This window comes from Meles meles, chromosome 4 (genome assembly GCF_922984935.1).
Source record: "Meles meles chromosome 4, mMelMel3.1 paternal haplotype, whole genome shotgun sequence".
NCBI lineage: Eukaryota > Metazoa > Chordata > Mammalia > Carnivora > Mustelidae > Meles > Meles meles.
In genome coordinates, this window is record NC_060069.1 from 153,619,058 (window position 1) to 153,638,370 (window position 19,313).

Below are 19,313 nucleotides of genomic sequence, written 5' to 3' on the forward strand. Positions count from 1 at the left end.
TCCAGACGACGGCCTCGCCTTCCAATAAAGGTGTGTCTGTGCTTCTGATGCCCCCATGTGCCTTGTGTATCCAAAGGATTTGTTTGTGGCCACTGCTGAGGATCCCCGAGCTCCCGCCGGGTGGCGGCATGTGGCTCGGTCAGTGGAGGGGTGGAGCGTATGACTCTTGACCTCGGGGCTGGGAGTTCGAGCCCCCATGGGGGCGTGGAGATAAACTAAAAGTAAAATCTTCTTAAAAAAAAAAAAAAAAGAACTAAACAAACAAAAGAAAGCAGGAGCTCAGGAAGGAGGGACAACAAAGGTCTGGTGACAGAACCAGGGCCAGGAATGAGCTAAGGAGCCCATACCGTAGGGCACCTGGCCCCACGCCAGCGATTCCCGCGTCGGCTGTAGAGCTATGAGTGTGATGCCTTTCATCCCAAAGTTACCAATATTCTTATATACGGCAAATTAAGAGAGAACTGAACCCCGAGAGTTAATTGGTTTCTGCAAATTTTCTGTTGTCACGAAACTGCCCAATAGCCCACGGGGACCGGAGCCCCCTTCTTGGGAGAACGCTTTATCTGGAAGCCACGTTGCTACTTTTGAAGCTCCAGGGTTCTACTGAGTGTGGCTGAGTGGAAACCCCCAGAGGGAGCTGCTGGGTCCCCAAAACAGGCCAGACAGGGCAGCCTGGGCTTCGGTGGCCTCAGGGTGCAGGCCCCGCTTCCCCCCACAGGTCCCCATGCCCCCCCACTAGCTTCTCTAGACCCCCACAAAAATCCAGGCTCAGGGACTTCAACTCCGAGGTCTCGAGGGCTTACAGGGGTACCTCTGCGAGGAAGCCATGCTTCGGCAAAACCAGCGTCTGGATGGGATGCCCGAGCCCCTTGTAGACAGATGCTCCCCGAGAACAAGGACCCCCTCGCCTCACTCATCACCAGGTCCCAGCCCTATGCACATGCACAGCAGGAATGGTCAGGTCCACAGATGAGAGAATGGGGTTGGGGTGGGGGCAGTCAGACGTCAGCTGCCGGTGGAGGGCAGAGAGCTCTGACCAGAGAGACCTCCTTTATGGCATAGCCGCCGTGGCCTTTCCTGCATGACAAGCCACTCGTGTGTGCTGTTCTAGCCCAGAGGTTGAAGGCAGCACAGTTAGATTGATTTTCCCAGAAAAAAATGCAGTGTAGGGGCACCTGGGTGGCTCCATGGGTTAAGCCTCTGCCTTCGGCTCAGGTCATGATCCCAGGGTCCTGGGATAGAGCCCTGCATGGGGCTCTCTGCTCAGCTGGAAGCCTGCTTCCCCTTCTCTCTCCACCTGCCTCTCTGCCTATTTGTGATCTGTCTGTCAAATAAATAAATGAAATCTTAAAAAAAAAAAAATGTAGTGTAGCCTTGGGGGAGAGGGGCTGTGGGCTCCCCTGGCAGGAGACCCCTGGCAGGAGACCCCAGGCCTGTGAGGCGCTCCCACGTCCTACATTCAGGCCAAGCCTGCAGAAGCCTTCGGGAGAGACGGGAGCTCCAGCTCGAATGTGTGTTCTGGGGGGGCAGGGTCATTTAGCCAGAGGATTGGGGACCCTTAAAGATGAAAAAGCATTGCCTGAGTTACCATATCGCCGAGAGGCACCCAGATTTCTGACCCGGCCCCTCTGGCATTATGATTGCTGTGATGTAACGTTCTTCCCGCCTTCTCCCCTTCCCACTCCCCACCTTTTTGACCTTCCATGCCACAGTGTGTCTGCATTTACCCGGCATGCTGGTCCAACACCCCCAACATAGCGGCCCCATCCTCCCTGATGCGAACCCCCCCCCCAGGAGCCTTCCTCCCTGGGGATGAGGAGGGAGGAGTGTCTACTTCTCTGAGTCCTACAGACGCCACCAACCTCCCAGCCTACAGGCCTGGGGTCTGTTGCCTGCTAGTTTAATTTTCGTGTCGAGTCTCCATCCGGGCTATGAGTTTCCTTGAGGACAAGGACATTATCTAGCTCATTTCTGTGTCTCTTGGACTTCATAGGAACTTACTAAATATTTGTTGACCATCTTATAGTATATCTTGGCCCGTTCATAACAGGACCGAGTCCTGTTTCTTTGCTTTGCTTGGCGGCCACCTTGCTGTGGGGGCTGGTTTGGTTTTGTAAAATTACGGACCTTGTTGGGAAAGGAAGTAGAATGGTTGGGGGGTGCGGAGAGGGGTGATTCTTGGGTTTTGCCCTAAGTGCTTCTGTATCCTTTGAACTGTTTACATGAAGCCTGTGTTTATGTATTACTTTTGTAATAAAGCAATTTATTAGACTATGCTGTGCCTAGGAACATTTTCCAATTGAGGGGACTAGATGACCCTTTTGGGTAAGATTTTCCCATATTCTCTCCAGTGCCCCAGACTCCAATCCTTCCAAAGGGGTACCATGGCTCTCTCCATTTTGTAATTGTGACTAACTACACAAAATTACAAGGGACAGCACAGAGATTAGGAATTGTATGTGGGCTGTAACTGGGGATCATTTTTAAGTGCCTAGAGTCACTTGCAATATTATTTCAGCTGTGAGTAGATTAGAGTTAGTTGTAAGAATCCCTTCATCACACCGAGATGTCCATGAAAAGTTATTTGCTGTTCTTCATCTTCTCATTTTTCACCGGGAAAGGGAGCCAGTGAACCATGTTTATCCTGGTTCCCAAAGGAGAGAAGGACCACGTCCCTCCACCCTTAAAGAAAACTCTTTTATTTGAAATGTCTTTTCCATTTGCCCTGCTCTGAATAACGGAGTTTTTAAACTCGTTTGTTTTTCTAAATATCAAATTTTCAAAGAAAGGATCTTTTTGAGTTCCAAGTGCCTACTTCAGGTCTGTGACGGTTCTCCTGGTCTGGCAGCCACCAGCAAGAATTTTTAAAAACAGCATCCTATGGGGCGGTTCAGTAGCTAAAAAGACGATTCAAAGCCAACATTGTTGGCTTACAACGCTGAGACGAATCTCCCCGCAAAATCTTGGCTTTTTCTTGCGTGCCGGGGCCTGGAGAGGCCACCCGAGCCCTCCTCTTGTCCCCAGGCAGGCTGCTAGGTGGGTGGTATGGGGTGGAATTCATCGGGACCAGCAGCCAAGAGTCACACAGCATCTCCAGGCTCCATCAGCTCTGATGCGGGTCTGCCGGGTGGTGAACAGAAGGCTGGAGCTACCCGGGGTAGGAAGCCACGCAGCCTCCTCCCGTCCCCCACCCTCCCGCGTGCAACATACCCCCAAGGCACCCCATACCAGCGCCAGCACCTGGGATTCTTGGACTGGTGGCCTCAATGCCCCCTTGACCTTTTGCTGTTCCTTTGGCTCTGCGCTTCAAAACCATACCGTGTAGAACTTGGAAGACTCGGAAGAACTCCCGAAACCGAGAGCAAGCCGTTTCCGGTTACATTTCTTCCTGGATCCTCGTTTTGGATTCCTCCGTCCTTCTAAATGCACTGCTGGTCCCTTGGACCATCCTTGCTCCAAGCGTAGTCCTGGTCGGGTTGTCAGTTCCCGGTAATGTCAGTGTTTCTTGGTGTGTGGGGGGTGGGGTGGGGGAGTGTCAGTTTTTCTCATCGGGACAGGCAATTCTCCGTCCTGTATAATGCAGGACACCTGCCAGCCCACCCACTGCCAGCCATCACCTCGGGTCCTTATGACCCCCAAGAATGCATTCTCAGCCTTGGGGGTGAACGCATTGGGAGCCTCAACTTGGTGGGGGTCAGGACCACCTGTGGCCTGTAGGGGGCATCTGGACCACTCTCAGCCGCCCTGTGTGAGTAGTACTGGCCCCAACTGAGGACCCCAAGGTTCTTAGCTGTGTGCTCTGGCCGGCCCGCCTTTCTCCTGTTTCATGGTGAGTCCTCAGGTCCTATCCGCTGGCGCCAGCCTTGTGATGGAACCTCAGTAATTATTTGTCGAACAAATGAATGAGATCCCCGAACAAGCTTCGAGAGGGCCTGTGAACCTTGTAAAACTGGGTGCGAAATGTGTGTCTGTTGCACGTGTCATACACGTGGGTTTTCTGGGGTCAGAGTTTATAGCATCCTTGATATCTTCCGAGGGAAACCGTGACCTCAGGGGACGTTCTGAAGACTGGTTCTCCTGGGGTCCGCCGCGAGCCTGTTTGCATCCTTGCAAACTCCTTGCACATTGTTTATGGGATGAGTCTTAGAACTGCAGCTCTAAACAGTATTCCAGTATCCCTGCAGAAAACAATGTCCGGAAAATTCTAGGGGAGACTCTGCTCCGTGAGCATTCATCCAAGTCCCTGTCATTCTGCCCAGTGACAAGAGATGGCCTCACCCCTGGCTCTTTGACTCGCTAACTGGAAGGCTGGGTAAGAACAGGGAAGGCATGAGATGTTTCTTCCCGAACTGAAGGGTGTTTCCCGGGTGGCTTTCCTCCTGAAAGTGAAAGAAATTGGCCGCATCACGCTACCTCCCAGAAGCTAAAGGTCACACGGTGGCCGGGCGGAGGCTGGCTGAAGGGACCAGCGAGAGCAATCGGGACCTGCTTCCTTCCTGAGAGTTCACTGTTCTAATAAAGCACAGCCCATGCCCAAGCCACAAAGAACAGCTGGGCCAGGCCGGGGGCTGAGCAGAGGGTCCGGGTTCCAGATTCATTTGCAGACCTGCCCAGTGGTTTATGCTCACTCGTGGCCCCGTGGAATGACAGTTTGGCTATGCTGCCGTGGCTTTCGGCGAGGTCTTGGATGGATGGGCAGGGAGGGTAGGGGTGGCTCATCCCTGCTGCTTTCCCAGCATCCATCTGCCTGCCCGTCCTGGAATCGTCCTGTGTCAGGAGGAGAAGCTAGGGCATTCTAGAAAGTGCCTTTGGCTGGGGAGGAGACAAGACTGAGCAGTGGAAGCACCCAAACTTGGCGTTGACCTCTGGCACAGTCCAGCGTTCCCGAAGAAGTCAGTGATATCATTCTTCCCAGAGGGATCATTCTCTTTGCAGAAGCTTCCAGCATATGGACTAGGTCATGAGCCCAACGAACTACTGGGGGGGAAGATGGAAACTCAGAAATCACTGACAGCCCAGAGCAAGCTCCTCTTTTTAGTTTGCCTAAAAAAGTCACCTGGAGAGCTTGTTGCATCAGATTCCTGGGCCCCAACTCCAGGTCGTCTGTTCCGCAGGGGCCTGGTAATTTGATTTCTTACAAGTTCCCTGCTGCTGCTGATACTGTTGGTCTGGGGACCCTGAAAAGCACCGGCGGTGGCCGCATTTTCGCATCGTGCTCCACCGCGCCCCCTTGTGGGGAGATGGTATGAGAACAGCAAGTGAATGGGACACCAAGACCCAGGACACCTCTCTGTCGGTCCAGTCGACAAATCTGTTGGTTTTTTATTTATTTATCTATTTTTTTGTGATTAAATGAAGAACCCCTCATAAAAAGGAGAGGTGCGCCCACTGGCCTGGAACAGGGAGGGCCATGCCTGTATGAGGACACGTGGCATGAGGCAGCTTCTGCTGATAACCTGAGAACATTCCATGCAAATAAACCCCGAAAGGACCAGCTAGGTGAGCAGAGGCAAGGGCAGGCACCACTTCCTGTGTGTGCCACCTGTCAGGTCACCGAAGCCCCTACCCTGGGGCACCCGGGGCCACAGATGGGCCAGTCGCCTGCCGCCGGAGGGGTTTCCCAGTCTGTCTGCAGGCTGGATGCTCAGCTCCTAGAGGCGCAAGGCGGCAGCCTGGCTCTGAGCTCAGGGGTTGCAGTCCGAATGCGCTCCGCACCTCTCTGCCCTGTCCCCAGGCCCACCAGGGGCCTCAGCACAGCCCCTTCATCCTCCAAAATCCAACCTCAGGATAACCTGATGCCCTCCTGCAGCTTGGACCCAACGGTAGGGGTCTGGGGTAGAGCCCAGTTTCTGGTCTCTAAGTCTCGGGTTCGATTCTTGGCCACCACCCGGCTGAGAGATCTTGGGTGAGTCAACCCGTCCAAGCCTCCGTGTCCCTGTGTGTAAAATGGTGATGATTCCAGGTTCCATGTGAGTCTTGAGCACATCTGTCCACGTACAGCGCCTTGGACCGTGCCTGGCATGGTGTGAGCCCTCAGGACATACTGGCCAATGGCTGCTCGGTCTCCTCTGGACCTTATTTTCGTGGTTTGGAGGAAGCAGGAGCTTGCTGGGACTGCTGTAAATGGGACCGCAAACGGGGTGGCTTACAACAGTGCTTCTCTCACAGTTTTGGAGATAAGTGCAAAATCAAGGAGTTGGCAGAGCCGTGTTCCTCTGGAGGATTTAGGGGCAATTCCCCCCCCCCCCCATGCGTTTCTCGTAGCTTCTGATGGCTGCTGGCAACCTTGGCATTCCCTGGCCTGTAGCTGCTTCACCCCAGTCCCTGCCGTGTCACCACATGACCTTCTGTCTGTCTCTGTATGTCTTCTTCTTCTTCTTTTTTTTTTAAGATTTTATTTCTTTTTTATTTTAGAGAGAGAGAGAGCAAGCAGGGGGAGAGAGAGAGGGAGAGACAATCTTATGCAGATTCTGCGCTGAGCGCGGAGCCCCACGCAGGGCTCAATCTCACCACGCTGAGATCATGACCTGAGCTGAAACCAACAGCCAGACGCTTAACCGACTGAGCCACCCAGGCGCCCCTGGATATCTTCTTATAAGGACACCAGTCCTATTGGGTTATTAGGCCCATCCTAATTGAGTATGACTTCATTTTAATTTGATTGTATCTGCAGAAACCCTATTCCCAATAAGGTCAAGTTCACAGGTACCAAGGATTAGAACTTGCACGTGTACTTTCAGGGGACACAGTTCAACCCCTCACACTGCCCAGCCAGACTGAGATCACAGGGGCCGGCCAGCAGGCAAGAAGGCCTGGAGCTCTTCACCGAGAAGCCGTATGCGCCTCCCCAGACTTGGACTGAAATGTCCCCACGGTTGTGTTTTCCAGGGTGTTCAGACCTGCACCTCTTGGATATGTTGACCCCAACCGAGAGAAAGAGACAAGGATACATCCACGAACTCATTGTCACAGAGGAGAACTATGTCAATGACCTGCAGCTGGTCACAGAGGTAATGGCAGCGGTGGGTGCCGGGGGTTCTGGGGGACACTGGCGCGCAGGGTGGAGAGGAGGGGGGGCTCTGTGAAGGAGGACGGCCTCCCGATTGTCGACATGAGACATTTTCTGATGTGTGGGGAGCGTCTGAATGGTAAATCACATAGGAGATTCATACCCAGGAGAAGATGGTTAGACTCTCAGCCATGGTCCTCCGAGTCAGCCCTGGAGAGGGGCACAGGTGGCTGGTGCCCAGGGCTGGTCGAGTCTGCGAGGAGGTGTATGGGAGGAGACACAAGGGCAAGGACTGGGAGTTTAGACTCTACTCTGAGAAGCGGTGTAGTGGATGCCACCGAGCAGGTCCCACGGTCTCCCGACCCTCGGGGTTGGCCTCTGAAGCTGGCCGCCAGTCCGGCCAGTATCACAAGGTATCCCGGTGGCCCACGTTATCCCTGAGGAAAGTCTGTGGCTGAGGATGAAGATGCTTCCCTGCAGATCCCCCAGCCCCTCCCAGTCCCGGGTGACGCCTCGTTTCCTCTCCTCCCAGGTAGCTGTCAAAAGGCCTGGGCCACTCGGTCTGGAAGGACGGGGAGATGCAGAGTTGGGAATCCCTGCTTTTCAAGAAGCCTTTTGTCCATAGTCATGGGAAGTGGCCATGTTGGCAAACGGGGGGTTGCCGAGCTGGATGTCAGGGTCACTCTCGACAGCTGGGAAAGTGCTTCGATAGTTTTGAAACTCCTGCCCTCCCCCCTCCCCAGCACCTAACAGCTGCGCAGCCACCTCCTTGGACAGACTTATGCCCAGGAAAGTCACTGCCCAGCGGCCCCGTGTCGAATGAGTACAGCAGGCAGGTCTGGGAGGCCGCCGTCACACCTAGGTCGTGTTGGTGCCCACTCAGAAAAGGCGCCCGGCCCTCAAGACCCTTGAGCATCCTAAATACACGATCTCGGATGTCTAGGATGCGAGTGTTGCCCTTCGATGCGGCACTCCCGTGCAGTGGACTGGTATATGCCAGGTTCAAGGTCGGCTGAAGGACGCATGAAGAATAGGGCTCCCAGGGAGCAGCCTGAGAGCCCCGGTCACGTTGATGCCAACCATAGGCTGTCCCATCTCTAAAGAACCTTCAGGAGCTCAGTCTGCCTCCGGTGGTAGAAAATGACCTCTCGGGAGGTGGGGCTCCCCACGGGACGGAGGGGGGGCGCGGAGAGCTGTCAAGTCGCCCAACCTCACAGAGCTTGGAGCCTGGGCTGGCTCCTCTCTTCCCTGCAGCCAGTCCCAATGCGAGCCCAGCCCAAGCTAGAAGCCCCCAGCCAGGCTCCCGCTGGAGGTCCCGCTGCGGGGCGGCTGCTGCGGAAGGGGCTGAGAGGGCGGCGGCCCACGGGCCCTGCCGAGCTCGGCACGGAGCTGGGTGCCTGGTGCGCGAGGTGTACGCTAACCCTTTGCTCTCTGACCCGCTTCATTTTCCGCACCCGCAGATCTTTCAGAAACCCCTGATGGAGTCTGAGCTGCTGACAGAGAAAGAGGGTGCTATGGTTTTTGTTAACTGGAAGGAGCTGATTATGTGTAATATCAAACTACTGAAGTAAGCCTCCCCCTAACCCCGGCCTTGCTTTGCACCCCCCCCCCCCAGCTCTCACACACTAGCACCTCTGTGTGGCTTCGTCCGCGTGGCCCCGTGCATGCCGCCCCGTGTTTTTCCTGCCTCTTCTGCTCGTTTCCACTCACAAGCATCGTGGCTCCTTGTGGCCCCGATGCTTTCGGGGAACCCCCCACCCGGGTCTGTCATTGCAGAGAGTCAATTGCCACATTCCTGCTTCCGCTGCGGGTCTAGAGTCTCCAGAGCGCATGGGGGTCCTCCTCCGGGTCCTGGCTCCTTCCCTCCTGAGGGTCTGGGCCAGTCCCCACTGGCCCGCCTGCAGACCACGGGTCCCTGGGGCACGTGTTGTTCTCTTGGGACATTCTCAGGTCCTGTGGATGGAAAGCGGTTGGAGCATTTGCTGCCGCGGTCAGCGTTTCCTCAGGTGCACGCTCCCAGAAGCCGGCCTGGAGCCCTTGGTGTTTTATTCCCATTTCTGTTTGCAGAGGCGGCTGCAGGACCAGGAGGCAGGAGACCTGGGTTCAGAGCCCATCTCCTTGCCCTGCCTCTCTGAGCCTCCGTGGCCCCAGCTGTCAAGTGAGGGGATGGGATTATGTCATCATAAAGGTCCCTTCCAGTTCTAAAAAGAACCTCCCAGCTCTGGGCCCAGCAGCCATCCATGCTTTGGAACACAACTTGCTAAGATTGTGGACTAGGTCCTTGGTGGTCCGGCCCCCTCTGCCGGGCCAAGAGTGCAGGGGAGCCCCAGGGAGCTGGTGTCCCTCCCTGAGCTCTACCTTCCTGGAACTAGGAAGGGCGGATTTCCTAAGTGTGAGCCCTGGTTCTTAGAGAGTCATTTCAGGTCTCCACTCTCCTGAGTGTGTGTTTGGGCGCGGTTGGGGGATGGAGAGAGAGGTAGAGGCAAGGTAGAAATAGGACGTCTGCTTTCTCTGTGTTCTGGAAAGCAAATACTCAGAGATGATGACCGGGAGTGCTTTGAGAAAGTATCTCCATCCTCTTCCTCGAGTGCTGTGCCATGGAAACTTCTGGACTTAGCTGTGGGGCAGATGGGTGGGCTCACGCCTTGCGCTTTGCCCTGCTGGCTGTGTCTTTGGGCGAGTGACTTACGTGCTCCAGGCCTCGGTGTCCTCATCTGTAAAATGGGGATGATAAGTGTACCTCCTGCATAGGGTAACTATTGGGGCATCTTTAGATGACACGCGCCTGGCCATTGTAAGTGCAGGCTTCAGCCCCCTGGCCTTGGAGAAGGGCTGTCCCATCACCTGGGGCAAGAGGGCTGGTTAAGGCCCGAACCTATGCATGCTGAACCTGAAGGGTTCCTTCTTACTTGTTCCTGGCGGTATCCTTGGGCAGATGAACTCTCAGATCCCTTGTTTCAGGACCTGTAAATTTGCAGTCACGGTGCTAGCCTTCTGGAGCACACAGCGTCATTCTGAGGAGCAAGGAGGCCTGCCCTGGTCCTGGCGTGCTGTCCGTCACATCAACCCTACCGGGACAGCCAGCCTTCCAGCATGGTGCCCCTATGCTCCCTCCCCATCCTCTGATGACCTGATCAGTTCGCTTGAGTGAACTGTCTAATGTCTGGATATTCTAGATAAAATATTTAACAGGAGCCTCCTGGGGACCTGATTTCTTTTTTTCCCCTTGTCTATATGTTATTATGAAAATTTTTAAACATACAGAAAAATGAAAAGGGTTATAGGCTGAGATTTTGCTACATCCCGTTGTTGCATAGACTTAACTTCCTCATGCAAAGGAATCACCCCAACGACAGGGAGATTTTAGGCACCTTGCAGAGTGGGAGAGGAAGGTGTGTTGGAGAAAGAGGACTTAAGGCAGGACTCCCTGGAAAGTCACTAGTGAGCGGCCGCCTGTCTGTCACTCCTGATCCAAGGGTCAGTGACTGCTTGTACTTGGGGTAGGAGTGGGGAGAACATGGGATTTAGGAAACGGAAAAAGAAGACTAAATAAAACAAAGGGGAGCTGATGAGGCATAGGGACTTCCTGCTATGGTTGTGGGTTGGAACAGATGATTCGCTCTTACTGGTGAGTGGAGAGCTGTGAAATTTGCTTTTGAGAAGCAGAGTAGGGCAGAAAGATCTAGAACCTTTCCACACTAAGAATGGGTGGAGGACCCTCCGCGTAGCCATCAGGAGCGATAGCGGAAGGGACGCAGACTAGAAGTAGGCCGTGCAAATCCAGGTGCTGGAACTATTTGCTCGTGTTTAATCAACATCCTTTCCCGCCTCCTTGCTTGGAGGAAAAAGAAGGAACTTCTCAAAAAAAAAAAAAAAAAGTTCTTAAACATAAAGCATTCAAGCTTCTTTTTAACTTAATTAAGATAGATAAAATTTTATTTTGAGCAGAAAACAAAAATAAAGAGTAACAAACCTCTCTCAGGGGTAGAGATGGGGTCGGGAGACAGGAAGGAACTTTGGGCCGGGGGGGTATGGGTAGGGGAGGGGTGGGGGGGAGGGGTAGGAGGGAAAGGCCCGGCAGAGGCCAGGAGTGGTGGCAGAGAGAAGAGCCGAGGGCCGCGGGACAGAGAGAAGTCCAGATGGCAGGAGCAGCTTCTGGAGGAAAGACAGGGCCTGAGGGAAGCAGCTCGAGCATAGAGGCTGGTCTCAGCCTGGGCCTGTTGTCCCAGGCTCAGTGCTTATAGACCCTGAGCTACCGGGTCACACCGCCTGGGTTTGAGAACAGCCTCTGTCAGTTTCAGCTGTGTGAGTTTGGGCAAGTGACTCAGTTTCCACGTGCCTCCGGTGTGCTGACAGCCAGGAGGGAGAATAAGCAATGTATGCAGGAAAAAGGTTGGACACTAGGACGTATTAATACCTGCCAGGTCTTGCCGGTGGGCACTCATTCATCCTGCAGACAACTGAGCACTCTTTGCAATGTTCATTGGCTGATTGATTACCATGGCAGTCCAAGGCCTTGACCCAGTAAACCTTCAGATGAGATTATGAACCAGCTCACCAAAGGCCAGAGCTGCTGTGACTGAGTCATATGACCCCTGAGCCTGGTGACATCCTCCTTCAAACCCATTTGGATCCTGTCCTCGTAAGTCCTGTCTGTTCAGAACATCCCAGAAGGGGACCCACCACAGAACCTGACAGGTGCCTGGTCCATAGTCAGGGCCTGAGCGTAGGCCTGTCCCCTGGGTGGACAAGTTGAGTGTGTGTTCTGGATGAGTTCTTCCAGAACCCAGGTACTGGTTTAGCCTTTTCAAGACAATGGCCATCTGTGTGTGCTCTTTCTTCTTTTCCTTGTGTCCTCCATGATTTTTGAAAAGTGTGTGTGTAGAGGGGGTGGTAATTTTACTTCCTTAGGGAAAGATTGTTTTGTTCCTTCTCATATGAAAATGATAGAAAGAGGGAATTTCTTCTTGTTTCCATCCATAGCAAGTTTATAACACGGTTATGCAGGGCTCTGGTCCCCCAGAATTGTGGGTGACTTCACCTTTGAGCAAATTTCTACATGTTGGGAAATAATCCATGCCAACCTCCCCATTGAGTGGTGACAATTTGGCCATCCTTAGGGCATCCTGCTGCCATCCCTCACACCAAGCAGCCGGTGCTGACTAGCACCTCTCCCTACAAGGGCATCTGCTTGATGTGGAATGACTAATTGTTCAAACCACATAACTTACTGTCCCTCAAATTTCTCTCCTTGACTTGTTTGCCTAGCCCAAGGATTTTTCCTTTAGCCAAAAGTGTAGGAGAAAGAAGATAAGGTGGTCTGAAGTTTCTAAAGCCTATTGCTAATATTGCAGAACTTCCTCGGAATTCTTACAGAGCTATATCCTTACCTCAGGGCTTCTCCAACATGACCATGAAAACAGCCAAAGGAATTTATAGTAGCAACCTCCCAACCTTATGTTAAAATCATATATCATACCATTCTGTTCCATCCATCCGTCCATCCACCCATCCAACCACCAATCCATCCATCCACCCATCCATCCACTTTACCCACCCATCTATCCACCCACCCATACATCCATCCATCTGTTCACCCATCCAACCATCCACCTACCCATCCAACCACCAATCCATCCATCTACCCATCCATCCACTTATCCACCCATCCACTCACCCACACCCACCCACCCACCCACCCATCCATCCACCTACCCATCCGTCTATCCACCACCCATCCATCTATCCAACACCCACCCATACATCCATCCATCTGTTCACCCATCCAACCATCCACCTACCCATCCAACCACCAATCCATCCATCTACCCATCCATCCACTTATCCACCCATCCACTCACCCACACCCACCCACCCACCCACCCATCCATCCACCTACCCATCCGTCTATCCACCACCCATCCATCTATCCACCACCCACCCATCCACCCACCCATCCATCCACCCACTCATCTGTCCAACCATCCATCCATCCATCCATCCACCCATCCGTCCATCCATCCATCCATCCATCCATCCATCCATCCATCCATCCACCCATCCGTCCATCCATCGATCCACCTATCTGTCCAACCATCCATCCATCCAACCACCCATCCATCTATCCACCGCCCATCCATCCATCCATCTACCCATCTCTACATCCAACCATTTATCCACCCACTCATCCATCCATCCATTCATCCATCCAAACATCTATCCATCCATCCATCCATCCACTCATCCATCCATCCATCCATCCACCATCCCTAGGGGAGGCCTCCTGTGTTGTGGTCCTGCCCGCAGAGCACATTGCTCTCCTTGCAGTGTAGAAGCTCAGTGATGTGCCCTGCTAGAGGCCAGTGTCAGGAGTTTATATAGTGGAGTGGGAGGGTGGGATGCACAGTCCCGGCTCTCACGGCCCTCCACACTCAGACCGCAGCTGCATCCAGGAACAAACACTTCCCAGTACCTACAGTGTCTTCTCAGCTTCCAGGAGATGAACTGTTCTGTTCGGGTTTATTGGCCCATTATAATATAAATAGGCTTCTCTCTTTAGAACTCCATAATCCAGTCAAGTTCAAATTAACCACAGCAAGGAAGCAGCGAATGGCACAGATAATGCAGACAAGCATTTATACCTGGCTTTGGTGAACATAATGGGATTACTTTTCTGTGGCGGTTGACTCGCCATCTTAATTATGTTCTGTTTAGTCTGAAAATGAGCCTCCACGTCCACTGGCAATGGTAGCTTCCCTTGGGTGGCATTGGCCCGCAACAGACTCAGTGCTGGGGCCGTACAAGCTTGGGACTTACACCGCAGATAACCCATAAAGTGAGACATCAATATAGGGATCCGGTCTGAGTTGCAAAAGAAATGATTCCCTATTTCTTCATAAGAAAGAAAGAACTATTTTTCCTGCTGACCTCATTCAGCAAACCTGTCTTTGAGAAGTTGTTACTCCCAAGGCCCCGCCAACAGCCACCATGCTCCAGGAAAATGCCCTGGTGACGCCTCTCTGGAGCACCGGATGCGTTTCTTTTCCGTTCCTTGTCTCCCCCAGTAGATCCTCCAGCGGCCCTGGGTCTGTGTCCCTCGCACACCTTCTGTTTCTGTACGACCTAGAAGGGTGCCCCGTCACTGCCGGCTAGTGTGAAGGCAGAGGGCTCACCTCCCGTGTCCCCTGTGCAGAGCGCTGAGGGTCCGCAAGAAGATGTCAGGGGAGAAGATGCCCGTGAAGATGATCGGCGACATCCTGACCGCCCAGCTGCCGCACATGCAGCCTTACATCCGGTTCTGCAGCTGTCAGCTCAACGGGGCTGCCCTGATCCAGCAGAAGACGGACGAGGCCCCGGACTTCAAGGAGTTTGTCAAAGTAAGGAGTCCGGGCTCAGCCAAGCCCCTGCCGCCCCCCAGGGGCTGACATAGGGCAGCTGGATGTGTGAGGAGCGAATCCAAGCCTGCAAGCCTGTTCCTGCTAAAAATAGCCCACAGGACCGAGGTCTTGGCCGAGCACTAGGGGCCTGCCATGAGCTGGCAGGTGGGGCTTTGACCAAAGGGCAGGGCTTGGAGAGGAGGGGCCAGCCAGGACCCGGAAACTCGGATCTGTGGTCCGGGTGTTAGTGGGGTTATATGGACGCAGGTTTGAACTTTCCGTCTCATCTGTCAGGCCCAGTGAGTCTGGTGGATCTCGGGTGCCCCATTCTGTTTGGTCTGAACGCCCCCTCATTCTTTGCTGCAGAGGGAGTGGCCAGGAATCCCGAGAGACCCTTTGTTCCTTTCCCAGTTGGTTCTTGCTGTTGCCCTTAAGCTCTAGGAAGTGTGTGGCCGTGAGTGTGGGATGCCAAGACCTCTGTCTTGAGGGGATCACAGCGGTCTCAAGAGCCATGTGTCATCCCTCAAGGGGCATCTGGGGAGGTGGGTGCCATGCTGCTGGAGGCCCCAGGCCCTCGGACTTGGTCTTGGCTAGGGCAAGTCCATGCGGGCTCCACTGGTCTGCTCAAACAGCCTCTGCGTCTCCCAGAGAAAAAGACACAGGAATAGAATCAAATAATTTCTGCTCACCATCAGCTACATTTTGGTGACTAGACCAACACTAACGGCAGGCTTCTCTTTGTACCTCGTGGATCTGGGAGGAGGCCATTCCCTCCTCCCCAATAATCACGTGTTAGATCATCATTGTGAGATCTCGCCTTGACCGCAGCCTCCCACAGGCTTGTTCTTTTCTTTTCCCCTGGTGTTTCTCAACACTAAATGCTTTGATTTGCTAGTGAATGAATGGGGGGCATTCTAAAGTCATTTGAAGGGGAGAAATGTCGGTAAAAAGTAGACCCAGGGTGGTCTAGAGACTGGAGAGCAGATGCTGGGTTACCTGGGATTTCAGCCAAGGGCCAGGCCTCCCTGAGGCACAAGGCAGGATGAATTCATCCCTGGATGCACTTGAACTTGAGGGAAATGCTGACACCAACCAGGGCAGGGGGCTTGTTTCCTCTCCCTCATCACCTTTCCTCGACTCATCCCTGGAGGGTGGGGTGGGGGCGTTTGACACACCTTTGCCAGGTATGAGGTGTCCCTGGAATGATGCTGTCCACAGCTGGAGCAAGTTCGGTCACTGACACGTCCCGGAACCTGGGGCCTCGATCATGGCAGCTGCCCGTTTCGAAGGCGTTAAACCTGGACTGTGCCTTTGAGAGCTGAGTCACCACATAATCCCTGTGACTTATGGATGGGGTCATCTTTGGGGACAGAAGGACTCTTTCCTCCAGTCAAGCTGACAAAAGGGACAGGTGGTCTAGCGTGGGAACAACCCGCAAGACTCGAGGTTGTAGTCCTTTCGCCCCCTTCTGTCTCAGCGCCCCTGTCCCCGCCTGCCTGGGGCTCCCACCGGCAGGTGCGGGCTCCGTCTGAACGGGATGACGAGATTCAGCCCTTCTGGCCTCGCTGGGACATAAGGGGAGTTTTTATTCTAACTCTATAGCCTCGTGTCTCTTCTTACACTTGTGATTATTAAGAAGGTCTGGCAGATATCCAGAAGAAATATTCTCTGTAGAGCCAGAAGCTCATCTCTGGAAGGGAGGGACTGTGTGTCCCGGGGAGGGCGCAGGTCTCCAATCTCCATCATCCTGGACCGGGAAAAGAGCTCAGGCCCTTCCAACGCCAGGCTCCTCCGTTCTCGTCCACAGAAATGAGACAGTGTGGTGGGCCAGGAGCGGATGTCCCTGACTGGATTTGGCAGATTTCTCAAACACATTTAAACAACTCTAACTCTCTCATTTCAGAGGCTGGCAATGGACCCTCGGTGTAAAGGGATGCCACTCTCTAGTTTCATACTGAAGCCTATGCAACGGGTAACAAGATACCCACTGATCATTAAAAATGTAAGTATCCTTCTTGGCTTTTCAAGCAGAGGAATATTCTCTCAGTATTTCAGGGATCGGGGAGTCACAGGCAAGATCCCCCCCCCCCGCCCAGTCAATGCTCCTGGTATTTGTTGTGTAGAATCCTACACCGAGGGGATGTTGGAAGCATCTGCATAGTAACTCAGAAAGAAAAAGCTGTTTATTGTGAAAAGAGCTAATAATATACAGTCTTCAGCTGTGTGACCAAGCCGCTCTTACCTCCTAAGCTGGAAAATGGAAGCTCGGGTCTTTGGATCTTTTCTTATTTGAGGTATAATGTCTTCATGCCTCACTTTCCTCAGCAAGAAGGAGAAAGAAATGTCATGCCTATCACCCATCTTCAAAAAGCCATTGTGGAGCCAATACCAAAAGATTAAAAAAAAAATGGGGTTTCCATGTTTTTATCTGTAATATGAGTGAGCAGAACCAAACATCGTCTGAGCCTAGAGATATATAACCACAAGGGCGCTAGCCCCTGGAGAGAAGTTTTATTTTTTTTACTTTTATTTTTTAAAGATTTATTTATTTATTTATTTATTTATTTGACACAGAGAGAGAGAGAGATCACAAGCAGGCAGAGAGGCAGGCAGAGAGACAGGGGGTGGGAGGAAGCAGGCTCCCTGCTGAGCAGAGAGCCCGATGTGAGGCTCAATCCCAGGACCCTGGGATCATGACCTGAGCGGAAGGCAGTCACCCAACCTACGGAGCCACCCAGGTGCCCCAGTGGAGAGAGGTTTTAGATCTGGTTTCCTTTAGTGGAGACTTTAGAAATCCAGGTCTGGGCGCTGGTGTGCTCATTGCTGCTGGGGTGTTACTGCCTTTTGGGGCTCTCAGTGGCAGAGTCAGGAAATATGTGTGTGTATATATATATATATATATATATATATAATTTTATAATATTTTATATTTTATATTATTTAATATATATATTAAATTCACACACACACACTTATGTCTGTGTAAGAGTACACACCTACATTTATATTTCTAGATCAATCCATGCAGATAATAATGCATATTAAAACCCATGTGTTGGGGCGCCTGGGTGGCTCAGTGGTTTAAGCCGCTGCCTTTGGCTCAGGTCATGATCTCAGGGTCCTGGGATCGAGTCCCGCATCGGGCTCTCTGCTCGGCAGGGAGCCTGCTTCCCTCTCACTCTCTCTGCCTGCCTCTCTGCCTACTTGTATCTCTCTCTGCCAAATAAATAAATAAAATCTTTAAAAAAAAAAAAAACCCATGTGTTTACACTGCTCCTCCTGTTCTAATCTCACACTATGGATTGATTCTAGCCTCCCCCTTTCTATACTTACAACTCCTTTTCTGAGAAACCTGCCTCTCATTATCCTCAATACGTTTACTGATTTGCTCAAACCCTTTAGAATAACTCGTCTCCCGCCACTTGAGCCATCTCCTCTGTTCAACCCCAGCTTGGTACCACAAAGTACACTGTGGCCACCTTGGCTGGATGAAATAATTCATTTTGAATCAGGCTTTCAACCTACTGCTTCCTCTCTTCCAACCTGACAGTTACTATTTAATTGGCTCAGTACTTTTCTCCCCCTCCCCTCAATATTTAATTGTACATTGGAGCTGGAAATGAGCTTTTATAATAGGTGTTCTGGATCTAGCCAATAGGGCTGGGGACAAAAAGAAGGAAAGAATTGAGAGTCATAAATATTAAAAAGGAAAAAACAAATTATCATTATTTGCAGAAACATGATTGTTGCCCTTTAGAGGACCTGAAAATGAACTGAAAAATAGTGGAATCAAGAAGAGAATTCTTAAAAGGTAGCCAGTTGTAAGATACATGTGAAAACCCACAGAAGAACTAAGATGAAATACTGTTTATGACGTTGAGGTGGAGAAATTCTTAGCATGGCAGTGAGAACAGAGACTTAAAAGATTAGACTTGAAGCAACTTAAAAAAATATCTTATGCTGGAAACAACCTAGATATTAAGTAGAACAAATAAATGTGGTAGATCTGTACTCTGAAAATATATTTTTTAAAGATTTTATTTATTTATTTGACAGAGAGAGAGAGAGATCACAAGAAGGCAGAGAGGCAGGCAGATATGGGGGGAAGCAGGCCTCCTGCCGAGCGGAGAGCCTGATGCGGGCCTCGATCCCAGGACCCTGAGATCGTGACCTGAGCCCAAGGCAGAGGCCCAACCCACTGAGCCACCCGGGTGCTCCTGAAAATATTTTTAAAAACAGAGATTTCAGGGGCACCCAGGTGGCTCAGTCAGTTAAGTGTCTGCCTTTGGCTCAGGTCATGATCCCAGGATCCCCCCTCAGCACGGAGCCTGCTTCTCCCTCTCCCCTGCTGCTCCCCCTCCTTGCACTCTCTCTTTTTCTGTTAAATAAAATCTTAAAAAAAAAAAGACAGACAGAAAATGCCATTTCAGTTAAAAACAAAACAAAACCTCCACGAGCAATCTTACAGTGTAGTTCATTCTGTAAAACAGAGGGAAAACTACGTGTGGTTATTAAATATATGGAAAGCATCTGAAAGGAGTTCAAGGGATGCCCTTTGGTCTGTTGGCATGGTTATCTCTGGGGAGGATAGTGAAAGGGAACTCTCACATTTGCTCTAGGTACTTCTGTACTGTTTGGATCTTGCAGGTCAGGAATGTGCCCATATACTAATTTGCGTAAACATTTTTCTTAAAAATTTCTGTGTGACAAAATATACTGAACAACAATGAAAGGCAAATGACAGATGTAGCTGGGTAAACACATTTTAGACTGCAGGTAAGTCAGTACTGAAATATACATAGATTACCTATCTTTATCTATGTATCTATCATATATTGGATAAAGGGCTAACATCCAAAATATATAAAGAACTCATACAACTCATACAATAGCAAAAAACCAACAATTTAAAAATGGGCAGAGGATCT

At 51.8% G+C, this 19,313-nt stretch overlaps 1 protein-coding gene across 9 annotated transcripts in view; it reads left to right on the forward strand.

The window, feature by feature from the left end:
* The window catches only part of ITSN1 (intersectin 1), a 212,285-nt gene that overhangs the window by 179,751 nt on the left and 13,221 nt on the right, over positions 1-19,313 (forward strand). For all 9 annotated transcript variants that reach the window (XM_046002823.1, XM_046002821.1, XM_046002820.1 and 6 more), the window contains 4 exons: positions 6,889-7,010; positions 8,470-8,576; positions 14,202-14,385; positions 16,289-16,387. In XM_046002823.1, coding sequence (XP_045858779.1) covers positions 6,889-7,010; positions 8,470-8,576; positions 14,202-14,385; positions 16,289-16,387 — 512 coding nt within the window. The remainder of the gene's footprint in view (positions 1-6,888; positions 7,011-8,469; positions 8,577-14,201; positions 14,386-16,288; positions 16,388-19,313) is intronic.